The following is a 27,073-nucleotide window of genomic DNA, read 5'->3' on the forward strand; positions in this document are numbered from 1 at the left end:
TTTCTCCAAGACTTTTATGGACTCATTTAAACATATGCAAACGTTTCTTTATTGCGTTTCTTGGCAGTTGGTTTTGACTTAAGTCCTTTTGTTCGTGCATTATAAAGATTTTCAATGGAAATTTATACACAAAGGAGGTGAGATGCGGAAAATTCGTTTTACTTCTTTTGTGGTCTTTAGTAAATGTATTTCCATTCGATTTGTTCGTAAATTTTTATAAATTGGCTGTCCGTTTTGTTAGCCATTTGTATTGGGTTTTCCTTTAACATATTGTTTAAATTTGTTTGGCATTTTGCCGGTTTTGTTTATTTTTCGATTGCCATTTTACTAGTTTATTTTAATATTCACTTTATGAAAGTTTTCCCCCGCTGACAATCACTCCTGCGTTATTATGCTGTCCTTTCTTGTTTATTTGCCTTTTTTAAGCTTTTCAAATATTTGTTTATTTGCAGCTGGCCCTTTCTTTATTTTGTTTGCTGTATCATGGCTTCATCGAACTGTTTTTTTAATTGGTTGTAATGTGACTTGTTATTTAGCTGATTATGTACCTGGCTCTTTTACAAATTCAGATCTTTATTGGAATGAATTACTAATGATATACAAATTGGCTTTGTGGGGTATTTCTTTTGTTTTTCATAGGCCATATATTTGTAATTTACTGGGGATTACTTTAGATGCCTTGCAATCAAAATGAAAATAAATGTGAGAGAACTGATGGTCATAAATATAAACATATTTATAACCTTGAACACCCAAAAATCTCAGCCCAATAAAATTCCATACTTCCATTACAAAACGTTTGTTATGTCCGAAACGAAGTTCTCAATTAATTCAGGCTATCATATGGCAATAATTATTTTTTCATATGCCTCATTTCGATTGGAAAATAAGGCCAATGTAATTTTTATTTTCATTTCCATCGACATTTCGCTCGCCTCTTTCTGTTGTCCTCCATTAAACGCCTCTTAATTATGCAATATATAATTGTTATTGAAAAATAAAGTACTTGGCCGACACGAAAAACTCGGCACTCAGGACAGCTCAGCCTTGTCCCCGGGGTAAAGAGTCGTTTAATTGGATCGACTTCATGTCCATATACGCATTCTCCTCTGTCTACATGTACGAGTATATATCGGTAATCGGTTTTCGGTTTTCGGTGGTTAAATTGTATGCACGTTATAAAATGGACCATTTAAGAAGTTTGTTTGTTTTCAGTTTGCGTCTGTTCTCTGCCCAATTGAATTATCTCATAAATATTTATGCACTGGCCACAAGTTGAATACTTTTTGCTTGAGACAAAGATAAAGCTTTTTCGTCTGTCTGTAATCTCTATAATATATTAATATGCTAATGAGTAAAATTTTCATCCTAGCTTAGTGCATGCGTGTGTGTAAAAGTTTAATGTGGATTTCCTGTGAAAAATTCATCGAGTTTCGTTTTTTGTTTGGGTGTTGTGGGATTTCAGTTACACTTTCGACTTCATTCGGTTGGAGTTTTTAAGTTTACATTTCTAATAGAGCTACGACAAAAGACTAGAAGAGATCTGGCAAATTGTGGATGCGGTTCACGTAGTCGTGTGTGTGTGTGGGACCAACATACCAAAATTATAAGTTTTATAGGACCCAATTGTTGCGGGGCCTCTTCGATTTTCTGCGTTGTTTTTGTGCTTTGTACTACACTCGGAACAAAGGGGTAATGAAATTTGGGAAATCTCTAGAGAAATAAAAATTTACAGCAGTTAGAAATGTGATTTTAGGTAATGAAACATTTATAACAATAAACATTTCAAATAAAATTGTTGAAAATGGAAACCAAATTCTTAAAAAAATATTTCTATAAATTGAATGAGTTAGGAATAAAATTGTTAGATATGTAATCATTTAGAAAAGGTGTCTAAAGGTATGCTACGATTTATTTTGACTCTTCCATAGAGTTACCCTATAAACGAAGACTTTTTTTCTGAAGCATATTGTTTTCGAACATAGAGATTTTCAGTTAGGGACTTGACCTAAAATTCTGTTAAACATATTTCTGCCTTTCGTTACACTTTTTTCCGAGTGCCCTTGTCACACCCACGACTTTCTTACACGGACGTGGTGATTTGCTCCACAAACTGAACGGCAGTGGGTCGGCAGAGGGACTGGGATCGTTTCAGGCGGCATTGTGGATTGTTTCGCAATGCCGACCCCGAACCCGCCCCCTGGCTGTGGCGATGGGGGGTTCTTTGCAGGGAGGCATAGGCGTGCGGCACGTAGATGAACTCCCGCGTGGGGGCCGGAAAAGTGGCAGCAGCCTGACGACAGTTACACTGCTGCGACATCGTGGATAAACCCTCCGGAACACTGCGACTGCGGGTGGAGCTGGGTGGTCCATGGGGTCCAGGTGGGCCGTGTGTTCCATAGGTGACTGGGTTCCTGTTCGGACTGCTGCAGGTGCATATCAATGGCTGCTGGTCCGCCGATCCGGGGTTCCTGCAAAAAGACAAGTCAATTTCCAGGGTTTAGGCGGTGTGTCAACACAGTTTTCGGCATGCGGTAAAATGGTATGGGGGTATCTCAGTATCCCAGCATCGTAAATGCCAAAGTGGCAAATTGGCAAAATGGCAAATTTGCGGCCAGCATGAGCAGCGAAGGATGCCGCCAAATTGATTGTCTTCCTAGGGCTTCTAGCCTGATTGCCAATGATTGTTGGGTTCGGCGGGAAATCTCTTAATTGGTTTTCGATTCAATTGAGATGTGGGCTTCCGTTTTGGCTACTTCACTTTTGAAACGATAAGCCGTAGTATTTTTGAGTAAGAATAAAAACCACACATATTTAAAAACGAAAATATTCAAACATTTCAATTATTAATAATACTTGTAACTCATGGTAGTATTTTCCTTTCATCTTCTCAGATAAATTTAAAAATGTAAGGCCCTGATAATTCTGATAATGGGTTATTTAATGGATTCTCGTTAAACTCGCAAAAATGAGAAAGATCAGTATAAATTACTGTAACAAATGCTTTTTGAGGTCTTTAAAATGCATCAGATGCAATTGTGCCATCATGATAGCCCATGCGATATTCCTGTGGCAACTGTGTATCGCTACCTTCGATTTAATATTTTCCCTGCGCATTTGTAATCCCTTTGACTTTTACCCATTTATTCAATGTAAGCTGTCGATAGCTACTTAACTTGTAAAATTGTCAGACAATTTCCAACTGAACTTTGATTTGCCATTCAATTGCATATAAAGGGAGCCGGTTCACTGCACACACCGGTGTGATTAGGAGTGGGAGTCCCTTTCCATCTATTTTACTCACTTGTTGCTCTTGTGACAGCCCAGTTCGTAGGTGCTGTGCCAGCTGCAGTACATTTGCCCATCGCAGCAGTTGCTGTGCTGCTGGATGAAGGACAGACTCCGCTGCAGTCGCTTGCCCATCTTGGCTCCAATGCTCCCTTGGCCCAGTTGGTAGGCTCCACGTCCCTAAACGGTGAAAAAATATTAGAAATCAAATATTTGTAGGCCCTTAACAGGGATGGGATATTGCAAGTAAAATAGTTATAAATATTTAATGAATAGATGGTAAGAAAAACGGATGTAAAGTATAAAGGTGTCTAAAAGTATGCAATACAATTATTATTATTATTTCAGTACAGAAACCGTTGAACTCATTCTATAAGACGGCTTTTGTGTTTTATTGCATACTTTTAGACTAGTGCTTAGTTAAATTAACCAATTTTACAATAGATAGAATGTTCATTTTAAAACAAAATATCTTGAATTCGAAAGTCCGATTAGTAAGACGACTTTCTTTTTTATTGCATACTTTTAGACTTATATTTAAGTGATTTTAACATCCTAGAGAATTTTGTTTTTAGATTTTTGTTAAATATATATATATTGTAAGTCTTGTTACGATTATTTCTCCCAGTGAGACATTACCTGGTGCTGCTGCTGCAAATCGAGATTGTGACAGGCCAACTGCTGCAGGTGGGAGTGTTGCTGCTGCTGCTGTTGCTGCTGCAACATGTGCCTTTGGCAGAAGTTGGTCTGCAGATAGGGCTCCATTTGATTGAGACTAATGCAGCTCCGGCTGAGGAGGTCGGGCGGGGCGGGGTACTCCCCATATCCGTAGTCCATCGGCAAATGGGGGCGGGGCTGGCGGGCGGAGGAGTGGCGCATCAGCATGGGAGTCGGCAAATGGCCATTTCGCTGCTGATAATGATGTTGCAACTGCTGCTGCTGCTGCTGCGGCTCACTTATGAAAAATATTATAATTCCCGAGATGGCAGCCGCCGCCGAGCATATGTAATAGCCCGCTCGACCGTATTTAAGGGAGTAATCGTTCAGAAACGAGGTGAGTGGAACGCTTATCAGCACAGGAACTGACTCGACTCCCCGAATAAAGCCTGCGGAAGTTCAGGACCCAAAGTTTAATCCACATTTTAAGTATTCAAAGTGCCCCGGACTCACCCCAAGCCTTCGAGAAGTGTTTCAGCTTAATGCGTTCGAGTGCTAAAATCTTCAGGGAGTATTGAAAACCGCCCAGGCCAATGCCATACAACCAGCTTAGTATACAAAGGCCTGTATAACCCATGACAAAGGACAGAAATAGGATGGCCAGGGCCACAATTGATAAGAACAGCTGGGGGTAAAATTCAATTAAGTACTGTTCAGGGATTTCTTTTCAATATTTGGCCCACCTGTGTGACAATTTTCGTATTGATCACAAAGTGCCTGATCACAAAGCAACGTCTAAGCAAAGCTCCAGCTATGACCACACCCAGGGCCATGGAAATTCCTAGAAATGTTTGCAAAAGAACCAACTCCTGCACATCAGAGCCCTGCTCGGCGGCATTGAGAGCCTGTAAAAAAGTAGATTATAAATGGTGTAAATAAAATATGTAAATATTAGCGGATGCAAACAGAAAACACTAGGGATCTAAATCACATAAAAAGGTGTCCAAAAGTGTGCGATTATTTAAAACGATGAGTTCATTTCGAATGACAACATTTTTTATAGCATACCTTTAGAGACCTTTATAAGTTATATTACTTCAAATTACTGACATTTTTTGAATAATATAAAAACCAAGATTATGATATTGAAAAATTAGGTAACAGTTCATAAAATGCTTTTAGCCTAATGCAATTAGGTAAGATAAAGCAAGTCCCAAAAAGATAAATAAGATAAATGGGGAAAAGCACTCACCATTAGGAACATGGGTGTATAAATGCCAAAGGAGGCCACGCTGGAGGTCATGAGTAAAATTTTAACAGTCACCGACTTCAGTGATGATATGTCCAGGAATAAGTATCTCGGCTTGCTCTCCACCTCCTGGCTGAGAATCGGCTTCTTCTCCCTCATCTGGAAAATGGGGTCGGGTCGGAAATTAAAACCAAAACTTTCGCACAACACGGCTTCCCACCTTTTTGCGCTGATTTTTGAGATGCTGGATGGCCCGGCGCTGTGGGTGATACAGGGAGGCGGGTCGGTACATTAGACCCATGAAAAAGCTGAGTGCCGTCAGGGCAGCGACAATCTGGAGGCCCAGGCGCCAGCCCGCCTTGCCCACGCCCTCCTTCAGGATGACGGAGAACAAAGCGATGCCAACTCCCTCGCCGGACATGGCCACCATTTCGACGAATTGACGGCGCCGCTTAAAGTAATTGCCCAGCATCACGGTGGAGGCCTCCCGCACCATGGCGACCCCCACTCCGAAGACGATGCCTGGGGAAGTGTTTTGAATGGTGTTTTGAGTACATTGTGAGAAAGTTTTACGGGTATATTATAGTTATTTCAGTAAAGGTGTCTAAAAGTAGGCAGTAAAAATGGGAATGTACTCACAATATACTGTTGCATACTATTAGACAGATTAGTTAGTGAAATAACTATAGTCCTAGTTCAGAGCTCGGCAAATAAATTTAATTTTATTATGTTTAAGATCATTACACTTAATTTTAAAGTGCCAAATGATTCATTTTCTAGGTGTCAAAGCTCACACAATCACAATAAAGTCTGAAATTTGAAGCTTGGCTTATACAGTTCTTAAAATTGTATTTAAACTGCTTCTAAATCCGGAATCATTGGTGTGTGGAAGAGGACCAAAAATATGTTATTCCCGATTAAAGTATTTCATTTGGAATTGGAAAAGTTAGTTTTCTTCCAGTGCTTGGGTGCAAATGATAAGCAACTTCCGGTGCCGGCTGACTGGCATCTGGCAGGTTATTTATTTATATAATCACCATACTGTACGCACCATAACTGAAAACAACCTGGCCAAATTCCGTGGCAAATGAGGTGAACAGTATGCCCAGGGGCATCACCAGGCCGCCCACGATGGACAGGAGGCGGATGGAGCGCTTGCGACAGAGGGACACCACAAACGATGTGGCCACCATGGAAACTGACCAGCTCAAAGCGCCCAGCAGTTCTGTAAGGAGAAATTAAGCTCTTGAGTGATAATGTTATAATATTCCAAAAGCGGCAAAGTCAACTTGACGAAGGTCATTAGGCCTATGCGAGAAGGTGTGTTGCTGGGTGTTAATATTTCAAAATGTCTTAAAGCAAGAATTTTAGGGGACCTCATTTAAAGGGAATGCTGCCCAGACTAAAATGTGTATAAGTCAATTTAATTCATTAATGGTTTTTGACGTATGCACATGCATTGCTACAAGTAACTATTAATTGAAATTTTAAACAAATTGTAGTCCTAATAACAGAATGTCGTTTGCTGAATTAATGGCCACAATAAAACACGTGTAAAGAGTTTTAAACATGACAACCGAAGTCAGTACAAATTGTGTAAATTGTCATCTAAATATTTATTGCGTTATCAGATGTAGCCGAGAAACATGTACGTCAGCTTAAAGATTAGCGAAACAATAAATACCCAAAATAAAGCAATATGTAATTTATCTTCCGATGACACCGTAGACCCATTTATAATATATATATCTAAGCAATATCTAACCTTCGCTGCTATAAATACAGATACAAACACAAAGCCAATTAATTGGAAAGCAAAATATTGTTATAATCTTAAAATATGCAAACAAACAAAGGAATCGCAATGAAATACGAACTCCACACGCTGGCACAATATTAACACTTTATTTTTACGATTTATGGTCGGCTCTAAACTGGTAAACACTTTTGGCAATACACAATATTCACACTATTCTTAAATTATGTCCGCACTGTCAAGTGCAAATTTAATTTATGCAAAAGTCCACACCTACAAACATGTATTATTCACAAACATTTGCATTTCCAGCACAAACAGAGTGGCAAACATTTTGATTACTCGATGGGGGGTCTCGAAACAGAAAACAGAAAACTGAAAACACCACAAATGTGCAGGGAAAACAAGAAAATGACCGACAGATAACAACAGGCTGCGATGACTGTGATTACACATTCCTATTAAGGACCTTGCCTTGCCAAACGACTCTACCTGTCCGGACCCCCTTTTTTCCATGACTTACCTATGCCACTGGTATTATGCAAATACTGGACGGCATAGAACCACAAAAGGCCGTAGCTCAGCTGCAGCCCGGTGGTCAGGATGTGGACCAGAAAGGACACGCCACAGATGATCCAGCCCCAGCCGCCGTCGGGGTAAAAGTACTGCAATTGAACAGGAAAAAAGTATAGGTTGAGGGTATTTATAATGATTAATTAATATTCAAGTAAAATAAATATTTCGTTTTTTTGAGATTTGTATAAGGGATTTCGAAACATCAGCTATGTCGTCACCACATAGGATTTTTTATACGTCTTTATATATAGTTGTGATAATAATTGATACTTTTTTTTTAGTGTACAAGTATCAGAACAAAGGCTGGCAATTATTGCTTGACAGGTCCTGTGAGATAGCCATTCTTTCTGATATATTCCTCACCTGTCTAATGCGTGTGGTATCTACTCCGGTTCGTCGCAGTGCCGGAATATTCCGGTGCAGCAGGTGGAACTCTCGATCGGCCAGTCCGGGAAACGCCGAGTCCTCCTCGTCAGTTATATGGCTGGGATGGGGGGGCGTGGCATGCAGATTGGGATGATGACTCGCCTCGTAGCCTGGGCAATGAAAAACAATTGACAGGTGATTTAATGACGGACAAATTGGCTGGTTTACCGCGGTACACGAGAGTGAAATTGTCCAAAGAATTGGTTTCTATTACAAATCAGTGACCTTCTTTAAACATATATGCTGGATGAGACAAAATCACTAGTTTTTTAGAATCACTTTAAAATGTTATTTTTATGTCTAAAAGTATGCACCACACTATGTTGAGCTCAGAATGGCAATGAATTTATTCATTAAGGCGACTATCCCTTAGTCACTGCATACTTTTAGACACCTGACATTTAAAAGTGATTTTGAAACCCTAGTGACATCTCACTGATATGCTTATAGCCTAGATTGATTTTTTAAGGAAAATTTAGGACGCGCTTAGATTATTTCCCCAAAATTCTTTTAAAATTGGTGTCCCTTCAAAAATTTAAAATCTTAGAGCTCGTGCAGGACTTTTAAGAGTTCCTAAGTACTGGCTTTTGGTCCCCCCTCACCAAATAAATTTCCACCGAAGAGAGTGCTCTCCTTTTTTCAATTAGAACCTAATTTATGGCTTCTTGCTTTACATTTTCCATGAGAGTACTTACCAAAATAGCAGCCGCCGTTGGCCATCTGATTCTTGGTCCTTTGTTGGTGGTGCTGTTGCTGCGGCGGCGCTGGCTGATGGTACCAATTATCGCAGAGGCAATATTGCGGGGCGTACTGGTGGGGGTGGTGCTGATTCTGGTGGTGGTGCTGATGCTGATGGTGGGGCAGCTGGGGGTGGTGCAGGCCATGCTGACCATGCTGGCCGTGCTGAAGGTGATGGCTCTGATGGGCGGCGGGCATGGGATTGTACATGTAGCAGCAGCCATTCAAATTGGGATTCGCATAGCGCGGCGGTGGTGGGGCGGGCATTACACCGGGACCCGCCCCCCCAGCACCACCCACTACCGCAGCAGCACCACCACCGTGTCGACTGCAGTGGGGCATCATTGGCATGGTCAACTGCTGCTCAATGGTGGGCAATGTGGCGTAGCTGCCGAAATTGTCACAATGCCGTTTGCTGGGAAATCGGGGCAGAGTGGGTGGTGTGCCGGTGGTTTGGGGGGCACCACCTACTCCCACTCCCCCACCGTGGCAGTGACGGGTGGGCGTGGCAGTGGACTGCATTTTCGTTTGCTCAGCGGGTAAATAAGAGAGCCGGGGACATGAGACCCACCAGGCCAGCGGCTGATTATTGAAACGACACTCGTGGCACAAGTAACGATGGTTCGATGACGACTCTTTGTCCGGTTTTTGTTGGGCGGTGTTGCCCGGCTTCCCGGTGGCTTCCTTGGGATGCTCACAGCTCAGATTGTATCTTCGTCACAGGGCACATTTGTTGCACAGCACGGGACTGCGTTGCTTGGGCCTCACCAGACTCGAGTACTGCCGTGGGTTCTCTTGGGGATTCTCCGAGGGATTCTCCTGGGGATTCTTGGGGATCCTCAGCCAGGAATGATGGTTGGTGGTGCTACTGCTACTGGGCAACAACTGGGGACAGCTGCCATAGAGCGCCGATGAGGTATTCGATAGGCGGCGGTAGTACGGTATCCTCTGCTCCATATCATCGCCACCGAACGAGGCTCCGAACTTGTACGGCTGACTGCGACCCGGGAGCAGGCAGGATATTATGCTCCGGTTATCTCTACTATCACTGCAGTTGCAATCACATGTGCACTGGATGACCATTGTTCTCCTCCGGCTGCCCCAAGAGAGATTGCTTTTAACCCTGTGCTTTCAGCCCGGTCTGCCGAAGTGTTGTCAACTTCAATAATGCCCACTCCTGCAGCACATTATTTTCCGAGTTTGGGGTCTCGGTTTCGGTTTCGGTTTCGGTTTTGGTTTTGGTTTTGGTTTTAGGTTGGGGGTTTCAGTTTCGGTGTCGATGGAGTAGAGCACTCCAGGATTTCTAGGCAGCTGCCGCCGCCTGCGTCCCGCTGAATCCATTTGGGTCCATCTCGAACATTTGCTAGCCAAGCGCAAAATTGTGTTCCGCCACTGGAAAAAATGAAAGCATAAAAAATTACAATTTGAATATTATATTTTGGGAAAACATTAAAAAGCAATTTTATAAGGAATTGAAAATTATTTGAAAAGGTGTCTAAAAGTAGGCAGCCACATTTTTACGAAGTTTTATGGAAGAAACACATTTTGTTGCATACTTTTAGACATACTTTAAAATTTGTGTAATATCTGATAATGTAATTTTATTCATGTTTAAAAATTAAATCATCACATATCACATAAATATTTTTACCAAATATTTTTTTCAGTTTTTCTAAAATCCAAAAACAAGCACATGGCGATACAGAGATAGAAACAGAGGATGTGGGAGCGTATAAAAAAAGAGAACCAACGGGAGTCGATAAATAAATCAAATCAAAATCAATTTGTTTACTCTACACCAGCACACAAAACAAGAAGCATATGCAATGCATAATTCAATTTGTTGTTCAATTGCGTGTATTTCAATTGCCTGCCAGCCATGTTAGTCGAGTGGGCGGCAGTGGGCCAAAAGGGGGCGTGGCACACAGAAACTTTGATGGGCGAAAACTTTGCGGTCACTGTGGCAGAAGAATTAGGGCAAATTGCGACTGGCACTTCGTATAACACATTTATCCCATCATATTTTATTTGCATTTTCTAAATTATTTAATATCCTCGATGGATTTAAACGGTAAGTTGCTCGAAGAATGTGTCCCTTTTTGCGAGGAATTTTCAACTTAATGTGTTCATATTTGGCCTGGAAAAATGTTCTACATTTTAATGTTCGTTTACTGAACTAGGAATGTGTCTGTGTGCAAAGCGAATTTGTCTGTCAAATATTTGAAATAAATATATTTAGTAGCTCATGGCTGAAGTGCTAAAATACTCTTTGTAAGGGCAACGATATTAGTATTTGGTCAGCTTTGCTCATCGAGGACCCTTATCAGTGTCAGCCAATATGTCGAGATATGTAGTAAATTTATTATTCGTGTATTTATTGCCTTACTTAAAAAACGATTATTAAGTGGTGCTTTGGCAACAAATGGGGAAATAAAGGATAAGCTTTGGAAAATTAGATAGGGATTAATGTAATTTGCAGATTTTAATTATAACGTTCTTAACTTTTTGACAAGATAATTTCCTGTGACAATTTCCGACCTGGTTAGGTCGAAAAAGTAACTTTGAAAGGACCTTCATCAAGTATGTCAAGTAAGATATTTGAATGTACAAAGCTTAAAGTACGGAGGCTCTTTGGGAAAAATAAACTACAGTTTCTACCTTTCAGAGCTCGAGCAATGTTTCATCTAAAAAGTAATGATTTTTTGCCAAATTACAAAATGACTTTGACTTATTTTTGTAGCCTGGCCAAAAGCTGCAGTGGAACATCAAGTCCGCACGTCTCTCGATTTTCCCAAGAACTTGATTGATTTATGTCTTTATCGTTTGACTATTTCTCCATTAAGGAGCGATGGTATCAGTTAGATTAGTCCAATGTCCCATTGAGGGGCTATAAAAATGATAAATGATCTGGTGGAAAACAAGGAAACGTGGGGGAGCTTGGGAAAACAAAAGCACAGAAAGCGAAACTTGCATCATTTTGCATCGGGAAAAGTTTGTGCAGCAGCATATGGCCCAGTTATCCAGTTTTATGGCTGCATCGCACACAGCGATTTGGCCAACGAGTATTTTCGCATTTCGCATTTAGCCCCACAATGCACAGAGGCGCATTTAAATTGATTGTGGGGAAAGCGGAAGCATTTCCGAGGAAAGGAAGTCGAGGAAAAGGAGCAACATCAATCAAAAAACCGGCTGCAAGGAGCTCAGCAGGTGGGCTGTGGGTTGTGGGAGGTGAATAGAGTTTCCCTGGAAAGACTCCACGACTATTACCTGTGGAAACATAAAATTTAACAACATTGTAGCAAAGAGCAAACAGGCCATACATAACGATATCCTATGTTATCCGCCGTAACACTTCTTGGGTACACGAAAAAATAAGAGTGGGTGAATTTTAGAAACAATAAATTTAGTTTTAGTTTTTATTAAATGTTTCAGATACTTTATAAGTCCCATTATATCCTATATTATAAGTGTAATAATAATTTTTACCATTCTCCTAATGGTATAGTATTTACTATAATAACAAGTGAGCCCTTTTTTTCAGTATACAAATTTTAAAAAAGAAAATGTTTTTTCCCACTTTTCTTTTCTTTGTGCGGTGTCGGACTTTTCACAGCATTTTGGGCTTTCCTTTGTTGCTGCACTGGTGCGTTGCAATAAAATCCTTAAATATGCTTCTGCCACATGGACGCAAATATGACTCGGTCGTGTCAGCAGTTTTATGTTCTTTAAAATGTAATATTAAAATGTGAGAGCCCGGCGATGATGGCCGGGTTTTCAATATAGACCATCTCATCTCCCCAGAATTTTTACACCAGCAGGCAGGCAAAGTGTTGACTTAACTGGTCATTGACTTTACCAACTTTATGCTGCAGTCAAAATTATGCAGTCCGTTTCGGAACTGTATGACCGACATCTGACAGCCGGCAGTGCGGATTACCTTTTAATAAGGCTGAAATGGCTTGATTAAATTAATTAAATAGTTTATTGCCTAAGTTGATTGATTAATAATTGGGCTTGCCTCAAACGGATTAGCAAATTAACTGTGTTTATATATGTAAATTGAAGTGATACTAAATTTCATATTTATGTATTTCATATAAAGAAAGATACAGCAAGTGAGTGCAATCAACTGAAAATTGAAGCCTGCTAGTTTCAATTAAAATGGGAAATGATTTTATATGATCCAATTAGCATATATGAGCAAGTCTTTGTAAGTTCTGCATTTGATATCGAATTTCATTTGCATATTATTTTGGTAATTATATTTATTATGAAATATATTTCGGTTAGAGAGAATACGAATTTAGTAATAATCGATTTGAATTTGCAGATTTTTGTTTACTTACAGGAAATAATTATAGAACAGAAGATATCAGGGCATTTGAATGCCACCCCTGAGAATGGTTCCTAAAAGTATGCAGTAAAAATAAGAATTTTTAATATAACAACATTTTGTGGCATACTTTTGGACACCATAACTAGTGATTTCAATAAACTCCCGATTAAATTCGTGAGATTATCCTAAAAGTTGTATTACACCATTTAAACGCACTGTAACCCCAGCACCAGACCAAAAACTGCCGCTGTGTGTCTGTGCGGTTGTGTCAAAAAAGGCCAACTTTTATTTGCTGGGGGCGTGGCGCAGTGGGCGGCGAGAAGGTGAGATTTAACTGGATGCCGGGTCATTCTGGGGTCGGTTTACTTTGCTGATTAAACATATGCGCCAGCATCAGCGAGCCGCAACAAAAAGGCGAAAATAAAAAAGGGTGAGAAGCGATGGCCCAGCCACATAAAATTTATTTAAACTTTTCTCGCTAACGTTTTTCACCGCGGTTCGAGTTTGTCGCCCCCAACTTGCAGATAATGGGTATCATATTGCCTTGGGGTTTCACATTTTAGTTTGCTTTTTTTCTGCACTTTGCATTGTAATAAACACACGACAATATGCGAACAGCGGCAACATCCAGTGGCAACAACATAAACACCATCAGCACCCTTGCATAAAAGTAAAAATAAAAGTAAATAAAATGCGCGGACCGAGAAGCGAAGATAATAAAACGGAGGCAGCTTTGTGGTGGCCATGTTCCAATTACAGTTTTCTTCTTGTGGCCAAAACAGCAGGAGTTCCGTCAAGAGCTTTTGCGGTGGCTAAAGTTTGGTATTTAAAATGCAATGCTTTTCAACTGGGATTAAAAGTTATTTATCGGTGCAGGTGAAGTTCAATGGTTTTCCTCATAATCCTTCAAATCCTTTTCAATAAACAGGGTTTATCAGGGAAGAATACTTTTATTATTTTACCATTAAATAGACTTGTCTTAAAAACAATAGTGGTTTATTTTTAAAAAATGTTACTGTAACTGTTTGAATTTGCAAAATACCTTACAATGATGGAGAACTTTTCTTGGCCTCTCGTTTTTCCGATTGAACAATTCAAACTTTTGCAGACAACAAACGAGATCGAGTTGTTTACCAGGAGATAAGTTCCATTTTCAGTTCGAACAAGTTTGTGAACTGTATCGAAATTGTTTGCCAGAACACGCCGACTTCTTTCTATTTTTTTGCCATATGCATTTACAACTTTTATTTGGCCGCCTCTCCCGAAAAGGGTACGAATTTTGATGTCTTTTTGTTGGCTCCTTTCGAAACTTACAAGCTGTATACACACGTATTTATATAAACGCTTTCTTTGTGTGGCTGTGGGTATGCGAAATGCTAAGAAATTTAGGAAATCCCCAGGGCAAAATCATTTGCCATGCAGCCAGCGGCAAAGGGATATATTAATACTTTTTCATTTAGTTTGCAGACTGCCCAAAAAAAGGAGGGAAAAGTTTTCAACTTGACCATTTCTTGCGCTGTCTGCAAGTTTTCGCATATTTTATACCCAAGTGCTCTGCAGTGTCGGCTAATGGATTTATGTTCTCAGCCAAATTAGGAATTGAACCGAACACGGCATTAAAATGTGTCCCCAATAAGCCAATTTTAAAGGGTGGCCGTAAATAATCTGGTTAGGAAGGGTTCATCCCTATCGGAGGATCAAGTGCCCAACGAGCTGTGAACCCAACTCAAAAATCCTATCACGGGCATAATTAGGTTCGCCGTTAGCGGCAGCCAGACATTAAAATTAATATTATTCCCGATATACATTTTTAATGCCAACCGCGCTGAGACCTCAGAAATTAACCGCACCAAAAAATCGGAAATTGTGGCTCGGTGGTTTGTGATTTTCTCTCCGGTTTTTTTTGTTGGCAGGCGTGAGCCGCATCATAAAGGGAAAAGTTAAGACCTTCTTAGCTGAAAAACGACACTTCCTTCCAGCTCGCGTGCCAAGGAAAAGGGATGAACTCAAGGCGGAAGTCAAGCATCGTCTCATCTCGTTTCGGCCCGGCCTAAAAACAATGAAAATTACAAGGCATTCCGGCGAGCGGAGAGAAATTCGCAACAAATTTCCTGTGTCGTGCGCCTTGCTTTATCAACATCAGCGCTTAGGCTAAGACTGCACTGGAAAAAAAACGTTGATCTTTGTGTGGGATCCGACACCAACACTAGCGATATTACCAAAATTTTTTATCAAATAGGTATAGATAAAAGTCTTGAAACCAAAGAAGAGTCAATCACTAGTTTTCAAATGATTTATAGAGGTGTCTAAAAGTATGCAATAAAATTCGAAAGACCTGCTTATCCAATCTAAGAAGTGGTTTCAAGACCCTAGTGGCTTATATAAAATTAAAGGAGGTTTAGAGAGTAGCACTAAAATGTTACCAACAAAAAGCCGAACATGAATAGAGTCAATATATCTTTAAGATACCCAAAATTAAAAAAAAAATTAAGTGAATATTATTCTTACCAAAAGTTTGTTCCTAATACAACACCAATTGATATTCCCTCTGTATAGAAAGGCGACAGCTTCCGAGCCCAGAGACCCACATAAACATTTTTATTATTGGCTTCTGGGCTTCCCAAAAATAAAAGGAAAGAGAAAATAAAATATAAAAAAATGGGGTCTTAGCCCAAATATGTGTTTGTGTTAGTCCGGGGAATCGAATTAGCATGCGAAATCTTTTGTTTGACTAACAATGTGTCAACGTGTGTGACGAGCGAGCGTTAGTCTCTGTCAGCTCATCGATGGTATGGAGTATGGGGTCTGGATCCGAGCCAGACATCTCGCCATTAGGGCCTTGATAGAGCTGCCAGCGAGTTTCAGATTCGGTTTCTCCCCGGGGCACAATGGCAGCCACAAAAATGGGAGCACCACCACCCTCCCCAAAACCCACAGAAACCTCATCAATCTTGTCGAGAGAATTTTTGCAAAATTTTACAAATTGATTTCGCTTCGACTAAAAATACTAAGCGACAAAAGCTCAAAAATAACTACACTGATAAAAACTATTAGAGCTTATAATTGATGTTCGATATTCACTTACAAACAAAAATTACATGTTAACATTTATTTATATGATACGTTTATTTTAATACAAATTAAATTTGACAATTTAAAATGGAACCTAATACTTTTTTACCTGTGTAGATGCAACACATAAAAGTGGAAAATCCATTAAGTACAAGAGCTTTGGAATTATGAATGGCTTTTTTTTTTGTTATTATTCGGCTGGACGGCATTGTGCCATGAGTGACATCCTTTTAGCTGTTTGCCATCCATCGCTGGCCTGCTTAATTAATGTTCGTCTGCAATGAATGAGGATGTGGATGAGGATGTGGATCTGGATGTGTGTCCGAGATGTGTCCCCTCCAATCTTTGTTGACCTTTTGGCAAATGCAAGTTGAACCAGTGTGGCTAGGCCAAGTAGACTCAAACAGTTTGTGCTAAATTAGCAAATGACATAGTCAACATGGCCAACTTAGAGCGATGGCAGAAAGCGGAGCAGCCAGGATGAAAGGCCTGCTAACCCACAAAAGTACGTGCAGTCCCCGGAACAGCCCTTTCCGCCCCCTTTCACCCACTTTCACCCCCTTTTCCCGCCGCCACCGTCTTTTAGTGCTGACACAAAACATAATGCCGGCGGGCAATGCTCTTTTAAGCACGCAGCTTGAATGGCGCCCACTGGGTAACGAAATGCGGCTGACAAGGCACAGTGGCTCCAATTTATCGGAAATTCAATATGGGCAACAATAGGCATTATTCCAGCAAAGCTAAAGTAGTTCTTAGAGTAAGGCTTAGGTAGTTTTAAGTTAACTTTTTATAAGACTAAGTTAGTTCTTGATTGTATCCTATATTATATAACCCTGCAATAGAGCTTACAATTTTATAATTTTCACTTTCGCTTTAACTTTAAAACATTTGAAAACCTTTTAAAGCTAAATGTCTCGATTTATTTCCAAATTGTTGTTCTCAATTTAAAGTGATAGACAAAATGTCCCACATAACGATTTGAAGAGCAGCTCTGTGTCCCCCCAATTTCTAATCCAATGGCCCAACTTTCTTAATTTGAGACTCTGCACTTTCGTATTTTATTAATATTGCAAATCAAATCACCCAACTTTCCTGGCTCTCCGTTGATTTCATTTCGGGAATTTTCGCAGACCCAAATCCAAGCCCCCAGATCGTTTCCACTGTCCGCCAAAAGTTGTTAGTTGTTAGTGTCTAGCGAAAGTGCCTGGAATGCGCATAACAATGATGATTATATACAAACGCACGCATATATATATAACTCTTCAAGCTTTTATACGCGGAGGAGACCACCCAGTTTTGTGTAGGTGATGGGCTCATCAAAATTGTGACAAAAAAACAAACAGACACCCAGGCAAACGGGCTAACAAAAAGTTAAACAAAGCGACTGACAGTCGTTCGGCTAATGAAAGGCATCGGGGAAAACTCACTCTCTGACTGACAGGCGGCTTAGAAGGGGGTGAGGAGGGGTAAATCCGCCCCCCGGGGAAACTGTCACCCCCCCTGAAGCTAAAACCATAAACGCCATGCTGATAACTTCTTTATGTCTGGGCCAAAGTGAAGACATTGCCTCCCAAGAAAGAAGAAAATTATGCCAAGCCAGCAGAACCACCGGAGAAATTGCCAGGGAAAATATACAAAATTATTTTAAATTGAAATTCTGTTTATCTGTCGTTGTCCTGCGGACAGGGCCAAAAACCAACGGAAAATCCAGCACACATCCTGCCCCCATATTTACCGCTTTTTGGGGGTAATTCAATAAAGTGGAAAATGATGCTCGTCGTCAACGTAATTTGCTTTCGTGGTTTCCACAAATCTGCCAGCAGCAGTTAGCAGTTAGCCAAGGACGGAGGAGTCGGTAGAGTCGGAGTAGTCGGCTAAAGGACTTCGTTCTGAGGCCCTTGAATGCCGTTAATCGGTCCTTCAGATCACATCAAACAGAGGCAAGTGCCGCCCTGGCTCCACACCAAAACCAAACCATCCATCCATCCATCCATCCATCCAGCCAACCAACCAACCAACCGAGCAGACTTGACTCCGAGTTGGCATCATCATCAAGTGATAAGTGCGGACAGTTCGCGGGGGAAAAGGAAGGGAGCCGTAAGTCTTGCGCCACCTAGTCCTAAAGTCCACTGGGCGGAAATGGGGGAAATTGTCTTGACTAAAAAAATTTAGGAACATTTACAAGGGTGGGGTGCCACAAAAATCAGTACGGTTAGAAATTTCTTAAAAGGGCGCCTAAGGGTATGCATTAATAAATTTTCAACCGTATGAAAATGAGTTCTTTCCGAAGGACTATGATCTTTTTCTCACTGCATTCACCTTTTTGAGGTATTTTAAAAGAATAGTGATTTTTGCAGCACCCCCATACTCTGAACTTTTGTAAAATATATCTACGATGCATTTTTTATTACTGTTTTGATGAAAAAGCCTTATGAAAATTCCTTACCTATCATAACGTGATGAGTAATTTAATTTTCTGAAACCAACTTTCATGAAGCACTAAGAATACACTCATAAAAAAAAAGAAAAACTTTAAAGATAAAATCAATCTAGCATATCATAAAGGTTTAGAAATCGGACTTTATAAAAAAAAAATTTAATTTAATTAACCTTTTTTATGACAAAAGAAAAAACCAAATTTGGTTTGTGAAAATTGTCACTTTATAGCTTCAAGTAAACATCAACATTTTTGCCACACACAGATGCATCTGTGGTATATCCAAATCTTATCTTTGCGGATTTATTATTGGTTTAGTTCAGTCCTTAGCATTTAATGATATTATTTCCCTTTTTTTGTTGGTTTCCTGTTTTTTTAAGTGTTTTTCCAGCCCATGCATATCAGTTAGTTTGGGGAGCTGGGCTCGTGGCTCAGCCCCTGCTAAACTCAACTCAACTTGGCGCTCATCTCATCATCGTCATATGGCACACAAGTGGCAAGCGATGAGTTTTTGGAGGAGTCCCAAAGAAAACCAGGCGGCATGCAAACAACAACAACGACAACAACGGGCGCCACACAAAAGGCGATTGTGGGTAAAAGGGGGGCGTGGCATGCCGACAGGGGGGGCGGCAGCAGGACGGGCTTGTGGAACGACCCCATTACGTGCCAAAGCACTAAAAACAAGCCACACGAGGAAGCGTCACCAAAGTTGTCGGCGGGAAGTGGAGCGGGTGTTAGGGGATACACAGATGAGGTCAAAAAAGTAGAAAGCAGTTTTGGAAAATACCGTTTTGGAGTTACGATCGCTTACAACATAAATTTCTATAGAAAATCACTCAGGGTGTCTAAAAGTATGCACTGGAAAATGAAGGTTGTCACTAGGATTGAATCTATCGGATCGGAGACTTCAGAATATATTGATGCATACTTTTAGGCACCATTAAATAAGCCTCGGATATTTGTAATATCCACAGAAATCTAGTTTGAGGATCTAAAACTAAAGTACACCTAAAATATTATCAAAATAAAATACATATAAATACATTTAAATAAAAAGAATTTAAGGTTTTAAGTCCCTTATTCTAAACCTATGCTAATATTCTGGCAGATATTGTTTCGGATCTCGAGGGAGGGGGGGTGCCTATACAAGGCTTATAGCGAGAGTCTGGTATGTACAAATATGAGGGACGATGCTCGTAAATTTTGTCATATTTTTTCGCTTTTCTTCTCATCTGTTATTTTCTTTCTTTTTTGTTTTCTGCACTTAAATTTTTCCTCCTCGTGGTTGTTGCTGCTGCTGCTGTTTCATCGCACATTTTCATGTTAATGCGCCCGAGCTTATTTTTCATCCTTGTTGTTGTATTTTATTATTTCCTCCGCACTGGTGTTTTGTTGTTTTTAGCAGCCCATTAAAAAAATGCGAGCACACGCACAGTTTGACATGCACTTTTAATCGATTACAAAAAAAAATGCTGCAACAACTTTGGCACGAACAACGAAAAATCAGAGAGGAAACCTAAAAAGCATCATGAAAAAGCAACGAAAAGCTGGCTGCAATTTTCTTGGCACACGATTTCCCATATTTATTTTTATTATTTTGTTCTTTTGTCTGTGTGGGTTCCTGTACGTAAGTGTCTTTTGGGGTCTTTTTGCTGATGACTGCTCTGCGATTAAAGTTTACTTTTTGCAGCTTTAATTGAATAATAAATTAAGCGAATGGCACCGAGGCTCAAGGAAAAATAATCACGGAAATTTGATGTAGACAAAGTGAAAAAGTTTAAAATAGCGCCACGAAGTTGGTTTTACTCTGTAGTTTTAAATGGAACTTGGAAAGAAGGCGTGACATTTACTTAGAGAAATTTTTGTAGAGAAAAAATAATATTTATAATGCAAGAAATGTGCAGACTCACAATAAAACCTAAAATTACAAAAATTCATTTTCTGAAAACATTATTATTTTTTTTTCATATCAATAAGAAATATTTGCTATAAAATTTCAAAATACCTTATATTTATTTCTAAATTTTCATTCAAAAACAAAATAATTTATTAAAAAACCTATCCCGAAATAAGTTTCGTTTAGATAAGATCACTTGCCAGCGCTTTACTTTATCCACCCATTCAATTTAATAATTTTCAATTAGAAGATAAGCCCTTTGTCTCTACACAAGTACTACTATATTCGAGCAAAAACATTCCAAGGGCTGTTATCCACACTAAAGTTCCATTTAAGCCCCAACATTAGCAACTTCTTTGAATTCCTTACAGCTGTTCCACTTTCTTCTCTGTTTCTCACGGCTTTTGTTCCCTTTCAAACTGTACAATAAATGTGTAATACCCATTATTTTATTATTCTACTTTAAAATTATTCTGCTCCTTGAACAGCAGGAAGAACGGCAAAGGAGACGAGTTGAATTGAGTTGCTTCAAAGAGCACTGTGAAATAATAAACAAATCGCTGGGAAAAGTTGTGCATGTTTATTTGCGGTCCTGCGAGGCGGAAGAGTAAAATTCTACAAAAATACCAAGCAAAGGAAGCCATCAAGGCAGGGATAATTGCAAAAATATTAAGCAACAGAATCTGAAACGAGTGTCATTCGAAACGATCGAAAATCTAGCAACCAATTTGCTTACAGGTATAGAGGAAAATATTTGGATTCCATGACATAGAGATGGCAATTATTGCAATACTCAAGGAAAAGCATTAAAACTTACTGTTTCTGAGACAATTTCGGAGAATTTAGGATATATTGTGGATTTATGTATGAGAATAATGCAACAATTCCAGGGCTTTTTTCTGGATATATCTATGAATCTTAGAAATTGATACCATTTCATCCGATAGTGCTTCATATTTAGCCAGCTCTAATTTGCAGTTTATGGTCAACGATGTGTGTTTATACGTATGATTTTGGGGTATCCGAGAGGAGCTGTCGGCGGAGCCTGCTTAGAGCTGCACATTTGCCAGATACGAGATAGCTGACAGATACAAAATGCATAAGCTGCTCAAAGTTTAATCGGTTTATGTGACAGCTGAGAGGGATTTCCAGGGGGTGACACTCTACTAAATCACAAAGGATTTGCAAGCCATAAACTGCCATGACCAAAAACGGAGAAACGGAAAATAACGCAGCATCAAGTGGCTGTCAATGCGTTTTGGCCAGTGCTTAAGATAAGATGCACTTCCCAGTGGTCCCAGGGCCCCAAAAGTCTGCTCGGGATTAAGCCCCATCAAATTCTGGAGGGGTGTATCAAAAAAAGAGAGAGGCAGAGCGAAGAAAACGCACCCAGGGACAATTAAGCAATGCTATGGAAAACCATGGGAAATGAAAATAAAGTCGGGGGAAACCAAGGGAAACCCGGGGAAACCCTTGTGTGGTTTGTGCGGCTTGATTAAGAAGTTTTCGGGTTATAAATGATACAAGCGCCAGCAAATTATTCAAACTAATTGGTTTAAACACTGCAGGGAATCCGCTCCTTCGAGCACTTTAAGGAAAGTTGAGAATTAATACTTGAGCAAAGCCAAAGAATTTTTCGGAACTTGTTATAAAAAGAGCAAATAGGAAAGTTTCAAGGGGTTTAGGCTAAAAGGCAAGCCAAGAAAGTGTCAATTTGTCTTCTTGTAATGAATGAGCAGGCTTGAAAAGCCCAACAGAAAATTGAAAAAGCCATATTGTTCTTACTTTAAAATTGCAAATGCCATTTTAATTAAAAATAACTTTAACTCCCCATCCCAAATCAGTGAATTGGTATTTATTTATCAATTTATGCCAAAATATGCAAAGCACACTCAATTATTCTAAACCTTTCTCGTTTAATTAGCCCAACGATTTGCGTTTAATGAATCAATCAATAATAAAGCTCCCCATTATGCAGTGTGAAATTGAACACCAAAACGATTTTTACAAACTTTAAAATTAATCATAATCAAGCCGAAGATGGAAAATCATAAGTTAATCCACTGAAAGCAGGGAAATTCCGCTGAATTGAGCAAAAAACTCGAGCCAGTGTCTTCATTAGCATACACTGAACAATTTAAAACTTTTAAAGTCACTAAATTGGCCGAGAGTTATTCAATGTTTCGTGAATTTTCCCGAAATATGCAAATTATTCACACTTTATGCCGATTACTCCTCATCTAATTAAAAACTTTTCCCAGGCAAGGCGACTTGCAAATTGCTTCCGATTCGGAATTGTTGCCGAAAGATCAGGGCCCTAAACTTGATGACTTTCGGAGGGTCTAAAAACAATGTTTCAATGCTCGGGCATCAGGTCAGTCCTTGGTTATTGATATGCTTTTGTCCCTTCTGTTTTTTTGTCAGCCCTTTTGAAAGATAAATCTTAATGTCTATCTAATCAATAAATAATTGCCAGGTCCTGTTGATGCAGCCTCGCAAAATATCCATTTCACTGTAATCGAAATCCATAGACAAATCTGAGATAAGCCAATTGTAAACAAACAGGAAAAGGTTTCCCACACATAACCCAAAATTGTTTGAAACAATTTTTGAGGAGAATCAGCAGGACAAAAATGAAACGAAATACTTTGGATTGACATATACGAATTTTGTTGTGATGGAATCCATTGTTTACAGGACTCGAAATGAACTTGTTATTCGAGTGGAGGAAAAACAAAGGGAAAAACAAAAATAATGCATTTGTCTGCGGGCGGGGTGGAGTGGAAAATTTTGTGCGGAGTTCAGCAGGAAAAGGGTCGAGACAGGACGAGTCCTTTCCTGTCACGACTTCTTCGACACAAATGTAATATTGTAAATGGAAATGAAATGCTCACTCCGCAAAAAAAAACGAACGGATTGGCGGTTTAAAAAGATTAGAAAAACTTTAAAATAGAAATATACCTGAAAATATACATTTACTTTCTTATTCTTAGTTAAAAATTCGCAATTTGTAATGAATTTAATATATTTTAGAAGTTCTTAAAAAAAAACTCACTACGTTTTTTAAAATCCCCTTGGAAGCTCTCTAAAAGTATGCTGTAAAATAAGCACTCCTTCCAAGCACATATTTATTGTTGCCTACTTTTAGACAGCCTTAGAGTAGTTTTTAAAGTTTGAAAATGTTATCCTAATGGCACTATTAGGAGAGATAAATTTAATTTTTTAAATTATTCCAAGGAACAGCCTTATAATTTTAATGTAAACATACTTTTTAAAAAATATTTGCTTTGAAGTGTAGAGCACGGACGAGTAAAAACTTTCGTGTGAAGTGTCCAGGCACTTAAGCGTTCAATTGATTTTCGACAAACACCTCACCTTTCGCTTGTTTTCGCAGCTGACGTCCAGTGTCAACACTCAACGCCGGAATGCCAAATGCCAATCGCGAAATCAAACTATGCAAATGAAGACTGGCTGGGTGGATGGCTCGTGACCCGCGAACCGTTTTAATCAAAACCGAAAAGGTGGCCTGTCACTAAATGAAATAAATGTAAATTTCATAAATGAAGTGAACACACATCCATCCATTTGGCAACTCGCGGCATCAATATATCATCAATATTAAAATGCAATTACAGGCTGCCGCCTGCCAGCTGCCTGCTGGGTAATCACATAAAAAATTAACCAAAGAATTGCGCTAAACGCTGGGCTCGACCCGCTGGATACCTTGATTTCCCGTCATTCATGGCCGCAATTTTCCCAGCTCTTTTCGCCGCAGATTTTCCCCTGGGCCAGCCCAGAAAAGCTAGCCTGAAAGTATGCCACGGAAAACTCAAGAAACTCCGTCGGGCTTTTCACCGCCACTTTGGCTGGGCCAAAGTTTTCCTCACCATTTATTTGGTATCAGCGGTTCTAGTTGGGTTTTTCGCGTAATTGTCATGTTGTCACTCTTCGTGCCGGGTAAACTTTGATGTTAATTCTCTTTGGGTATTCCGTGGAAAAGCTGGCAAATCTCTGGCTTTTCAACAATTTTCGGTTTTTATTGTTGACCGAAATTGGAAAACTGTGGGTCCGAGACCATCTAGCGCTGTTTGATCGAAAAATAACAAAAACAATCGGTATTGTTCGCAAAATATTTTTTCAGCCACTAACAATTGAACGAATTGAAACACCCTTTTAAATAATACAAGTAATTTCTGTTGTAAGCCTTTTATATAAATTAAAAATATTTGTGAGCTATATCTTTAAAAGAAGAAATATAATTGTAGCAACCTCCAACTAAAAAAGACTTCATAATATCCAACTTTAACAAAACTGTTCCATTTTTCACTTATATTAAATATTACCGGAACATACGCTTCTTTGAATTTCCTTTTACCACATTAATGAATAAATAAAAATGCACAAAACTTTTCGTGCTGAAAGTGTGCAACATTGTGTATGCATTTGACTGTTAAAGTTTGGTTTGGGTTAGTTGCCAAAGAAAGTTAAATTTAAACACCTGCCAACTAACTTTTCATTCTCGAGTGCCTCCGACATAATTCAAGCGTACTGCTGAATTTCAAATCAATTTCAGGAGCATAACAAGAGCTCCAGAATTTCTCATCTATTCTGGGATTATTCTAAAAATATCTTGTTCTCATAGAATATGCGAATAAATTAAGTGAAGATAGAATTTTTCCTCCATCTGGACACCATCTCAATCAATTCAGGCTAATCCGAATACGACCTGTTTCACATTTCCGCTTGATCAACAACAACCGGTAAACCAAAGCCCACCGCAATTATTCAGATACCCCTTAACTAACCGCATCGAGTTACAATTACCATTGCCAGAAACCATTACAATCGATTCAATATTTGTCAGGGAAAATGTCATTAATATATAACGAGTGCGTGTGCTGCAGAAGTGTCCAATTTCCAGGGAGGCGAGACTCGGGCTCTGATTGCCCGGCTAATAATAAAGACTCAAAAAATAAAAGCTCGGCTCACAGTTAATCTAGTTGGAGACCAGCAGCCACTAGCACTTTACTCTTTTCTCGCTTGGTTTCGCCACTCCAAACATTTCTTCGCCCCTTCAACCACCTTTCTCATATTTCTCCCCACACGTTAAAAAAAAACCTGAAAACTCCAAGTTCACTCCATAGTTGCTAACACACTACACTTAGTTATTAAAAATCTTATAGATTTATTTAGTAATCCTCTTTTGCCCATTCTATAACAAAACTAAAAGTGAATAGGTTTAAATTCTTTAGGAATAGGCTTCTTATATAGGATAAGGTTATAAATAATATGAGGTGAATTATCAGATCTTGGAATTTACCAACGGCAGGAAATAAAAGAAAACTTTTTTAGGATATTTCAAAAGAATAAGATTTTTAAAGGGGCACAACAAAAATCCTACGATTTTTATCTATGTCTTTGACATTCTCCAGATCTAATTTAAATGATGATACGTTACGGATACTTATTAGATGGGGCTTCTTAATATTTTTTCTATTCTTTGCAAACCAGGAAGAGTATGTGCCAAGGTTGTTATAACCCAAACCGTTTTAATGACGCACCATTAAACCATTAAATTACTGAATAGCCCAAATACTACTGCTCGAATGCTTGATTTGACACTTTTGACGACCAAACTACCATGCTCGCCAGCTTTTGTGGGCTGAAAACCTGCCAATGAGATGCCACACATTTTTGGTGATATTTTTCCCGGTGCAAACCTCTCACCAGAGCTTATGTATAATGCATGGCATCTCCCGACTCTTGGCTTGTAAACGTAGCCAGGCAACGGCCAGCAACTTTGCCTGGTCTTAATCGCTGGCAAAGGAAAAGCCGAGGAAAAGCGACGGAGTCGGGGTCGGGAAAACTGTCAGCGTCATTGCTATTGATGTCCGTCCTCGCACTTGGCTTTTAATATTCAAAATAGCAAAATAGCAATGCCAAGAGGCACCCAAAAAAGAAGAAAAACGAACCTAAAATCGCCGAATGCCCAGGAACAACATTGTGCTGGAAAATGCTGCTGCCGTTGACAGTTGACGCCAGGAATTTATATTTATATTTTCACGGTTGGCTTTTCTTGGCTGGTTTTTATTTATTACATGTATTGCCTTCTTTTTTCCCGTATTTTGTATTATTTTGACAATTTTTTTGGACGTCGGCGGAAAACTGTCGGCACTGGAGGCACTGAGACACTGAGATACCGAGATACTGGGAAAATGCGGAGATGCGGAGACGACAAAGAAAAGACCGACGCGAGCGGGCGAGAAAAGCGGGAGAGACTGGCTGGTCGGGCAGTCGAAATTCAACTGAATCCGCTTTTAGGCAGCCAAAGAGACCGGACCGGCAGAGCCACCCGCGCCTCCAGCACCACCTGCACCACCACCACCACCCCCCAAAGCCGCACCACTCTCTCTTCGGTCTTTCAAGAGATGCAGCTTTCTTCTGGGAGCAACAGCCATGCAAAATAGCCAAATAGGTGAGCGGCACCAGCGTTACACGTCCAAAGAGCGCAGGTTTCTCTGAGGAGATTCCGAAACAGGGAGAGAGTCCCCCAAAGAGAGAGCTTTTTCCAGGCCCCCTCCCCCCTTCCAAGGAAAAGGAAAACCCCTCACCGAAACTGGAAAACTCTGCAAATTGTCGGC

The 27,073-nt window shown here is 39.8% G+C and overlaps 2 protein-coding genes across 3 annotated transcripts; both read right to left on the reverse strand.

Annotated features, from left to right (window-relative positions):
- Positions 1-455: 455 nt before the first annotated feature.
- LOC108021722 (uncharacterized) lies at positions 456-26,743 on the reverse strand. Of its 2 annotated transcripts, XM_065862939.2 has the most exons (12): positions 26,405-26,743; positions 8,648-10,082; positions 7,890-8,062; positions 7,474-7,615; positions 6,246-6,419; positions 5,415-5,716; positions 5,198-5,353; positions 4,689-4,850; positions 4,459-4,630; positions 3,928-4,394; positions 3,305-3,468; positions 456-2,471 (listed from the first exon to the last, which is right to left on the reverse strand). In XM_065862939.2, the coding sequence occupies exon 2, from the start codon at positions 9,771-9,773 to the stop codon at positions 9,408-9,410; it is 366 nt and encodes a 121-aa protein (XP_065719011.2). In that variant the 5' UTR covers positions 9,774-10,082; positions 26,405-26,743; the 3' UTR covers positions 456-2,471; positions 3,305-3,468; positions 3,928-4,394; positions 4,459-4,630; positions 4,689-4,850; positions 5,198-5,353; positions 5,415-5,716; positions 6,246-6,419; positions 7,474-7,615; positions 7,890-8,062; positions 8,648-9,407. The 2 variants fall into 2 exon arrangements, with proteins under 2 accessions (XP_065719011.2, XP_065719010.2); XM_065862938.2 differs by lacking the exon at positions 26,405-26,743 and having other exon boundaries at positions 8,648-9,405.
- Positions 4,439-9,212, reverse strand: LOC136116878 (monocarboxylate transporter 12-like). Its single transcript, XM_065864451.2, has 8 exons — positions 8,648-9,212; positions 7,890-8,062; positions 7,474-7,615; positions 6,246-6,419; positions 5,415-5,716; positions 5,198-5,353; positions 4,689-4,850; positions 4,439-4,630 (listed from the first exon to the last, which is right to left on the reverse strand). Exons 1-8 carry the CDS (start codon positions 9,210-9,212, stop codon positions 4,439-4,441), a joined length of 1,866 nt encoding a protein of 621 aa, XP_065720523.1.
- Positions 26,744-27,073: the final 330 nt, after the last annotated feature.

This window comes from Drosophila suzukii, chromosome 2L (genome assembly GCF_043229965.1).
Source record: "Drosophila suzukii chromosome 2L, CBGP_Dsuzu_IsoJpt1.0, whole genome shotgun sequence".
NCBI lineage: Eukaryota > Metazoa > Arthropoda > Insecta > Diptera > Drosophilidae > Drosophila > Drosophila suzukii.

What these genes read in the sequence shown, in the direction of transcription:
- LOC108021722 (XM_065862938.2), bottom strand. Translation starts at nt 4,112, where the DNA reads ATGGGGAGTACCCCGCCCCGCCCGACCTCCTCAGCCGGAGCTGCATTA. An exon ending in ATTTGCAGCAGCAGCACCAG is followed by an intron (nt 3,469 to 3,927) that starts GTAATGTCTCAC and finishes TTCACCGTTTAG; the next exon opens with GGACGTGGAGCCTACCAACT. An exon ending in GGCTGTCACAAGAGCAACAA is followed by an intron (nt 2,472 to 3,304) that starts GTGAGTAAAATA and finishes GTCTTTTTGCAG; the next exon opens with GAACCCCGGATCGGCGGACC.
- LOC136116878 (XM_065864451.2), bottom strand. Translation starts at nt 9,212, where the DNA reads ATGCAGTCCACTGCCACGCCCACCCGTCACTGCCACGGTGGGGGAGTG. An exon ending in CAACGGCGGCTGCTATTTTG is followed by an intron (nt 8,063 to 8,647) that starts GTAAGTACTCTC and finishes TTCATTGCCCAG; the next exon opens with GCTACGAGGCGAGTCATCAT. An exon ending in ATACACCCATGTTCCTAATG is followed by an intron (nt 4,851 to 5,197) that starts GTGAGTGCTTTT and finishes ACTTTTTTACAG; the next exon opens with GCTCTCAATGCCGCCGAGCA.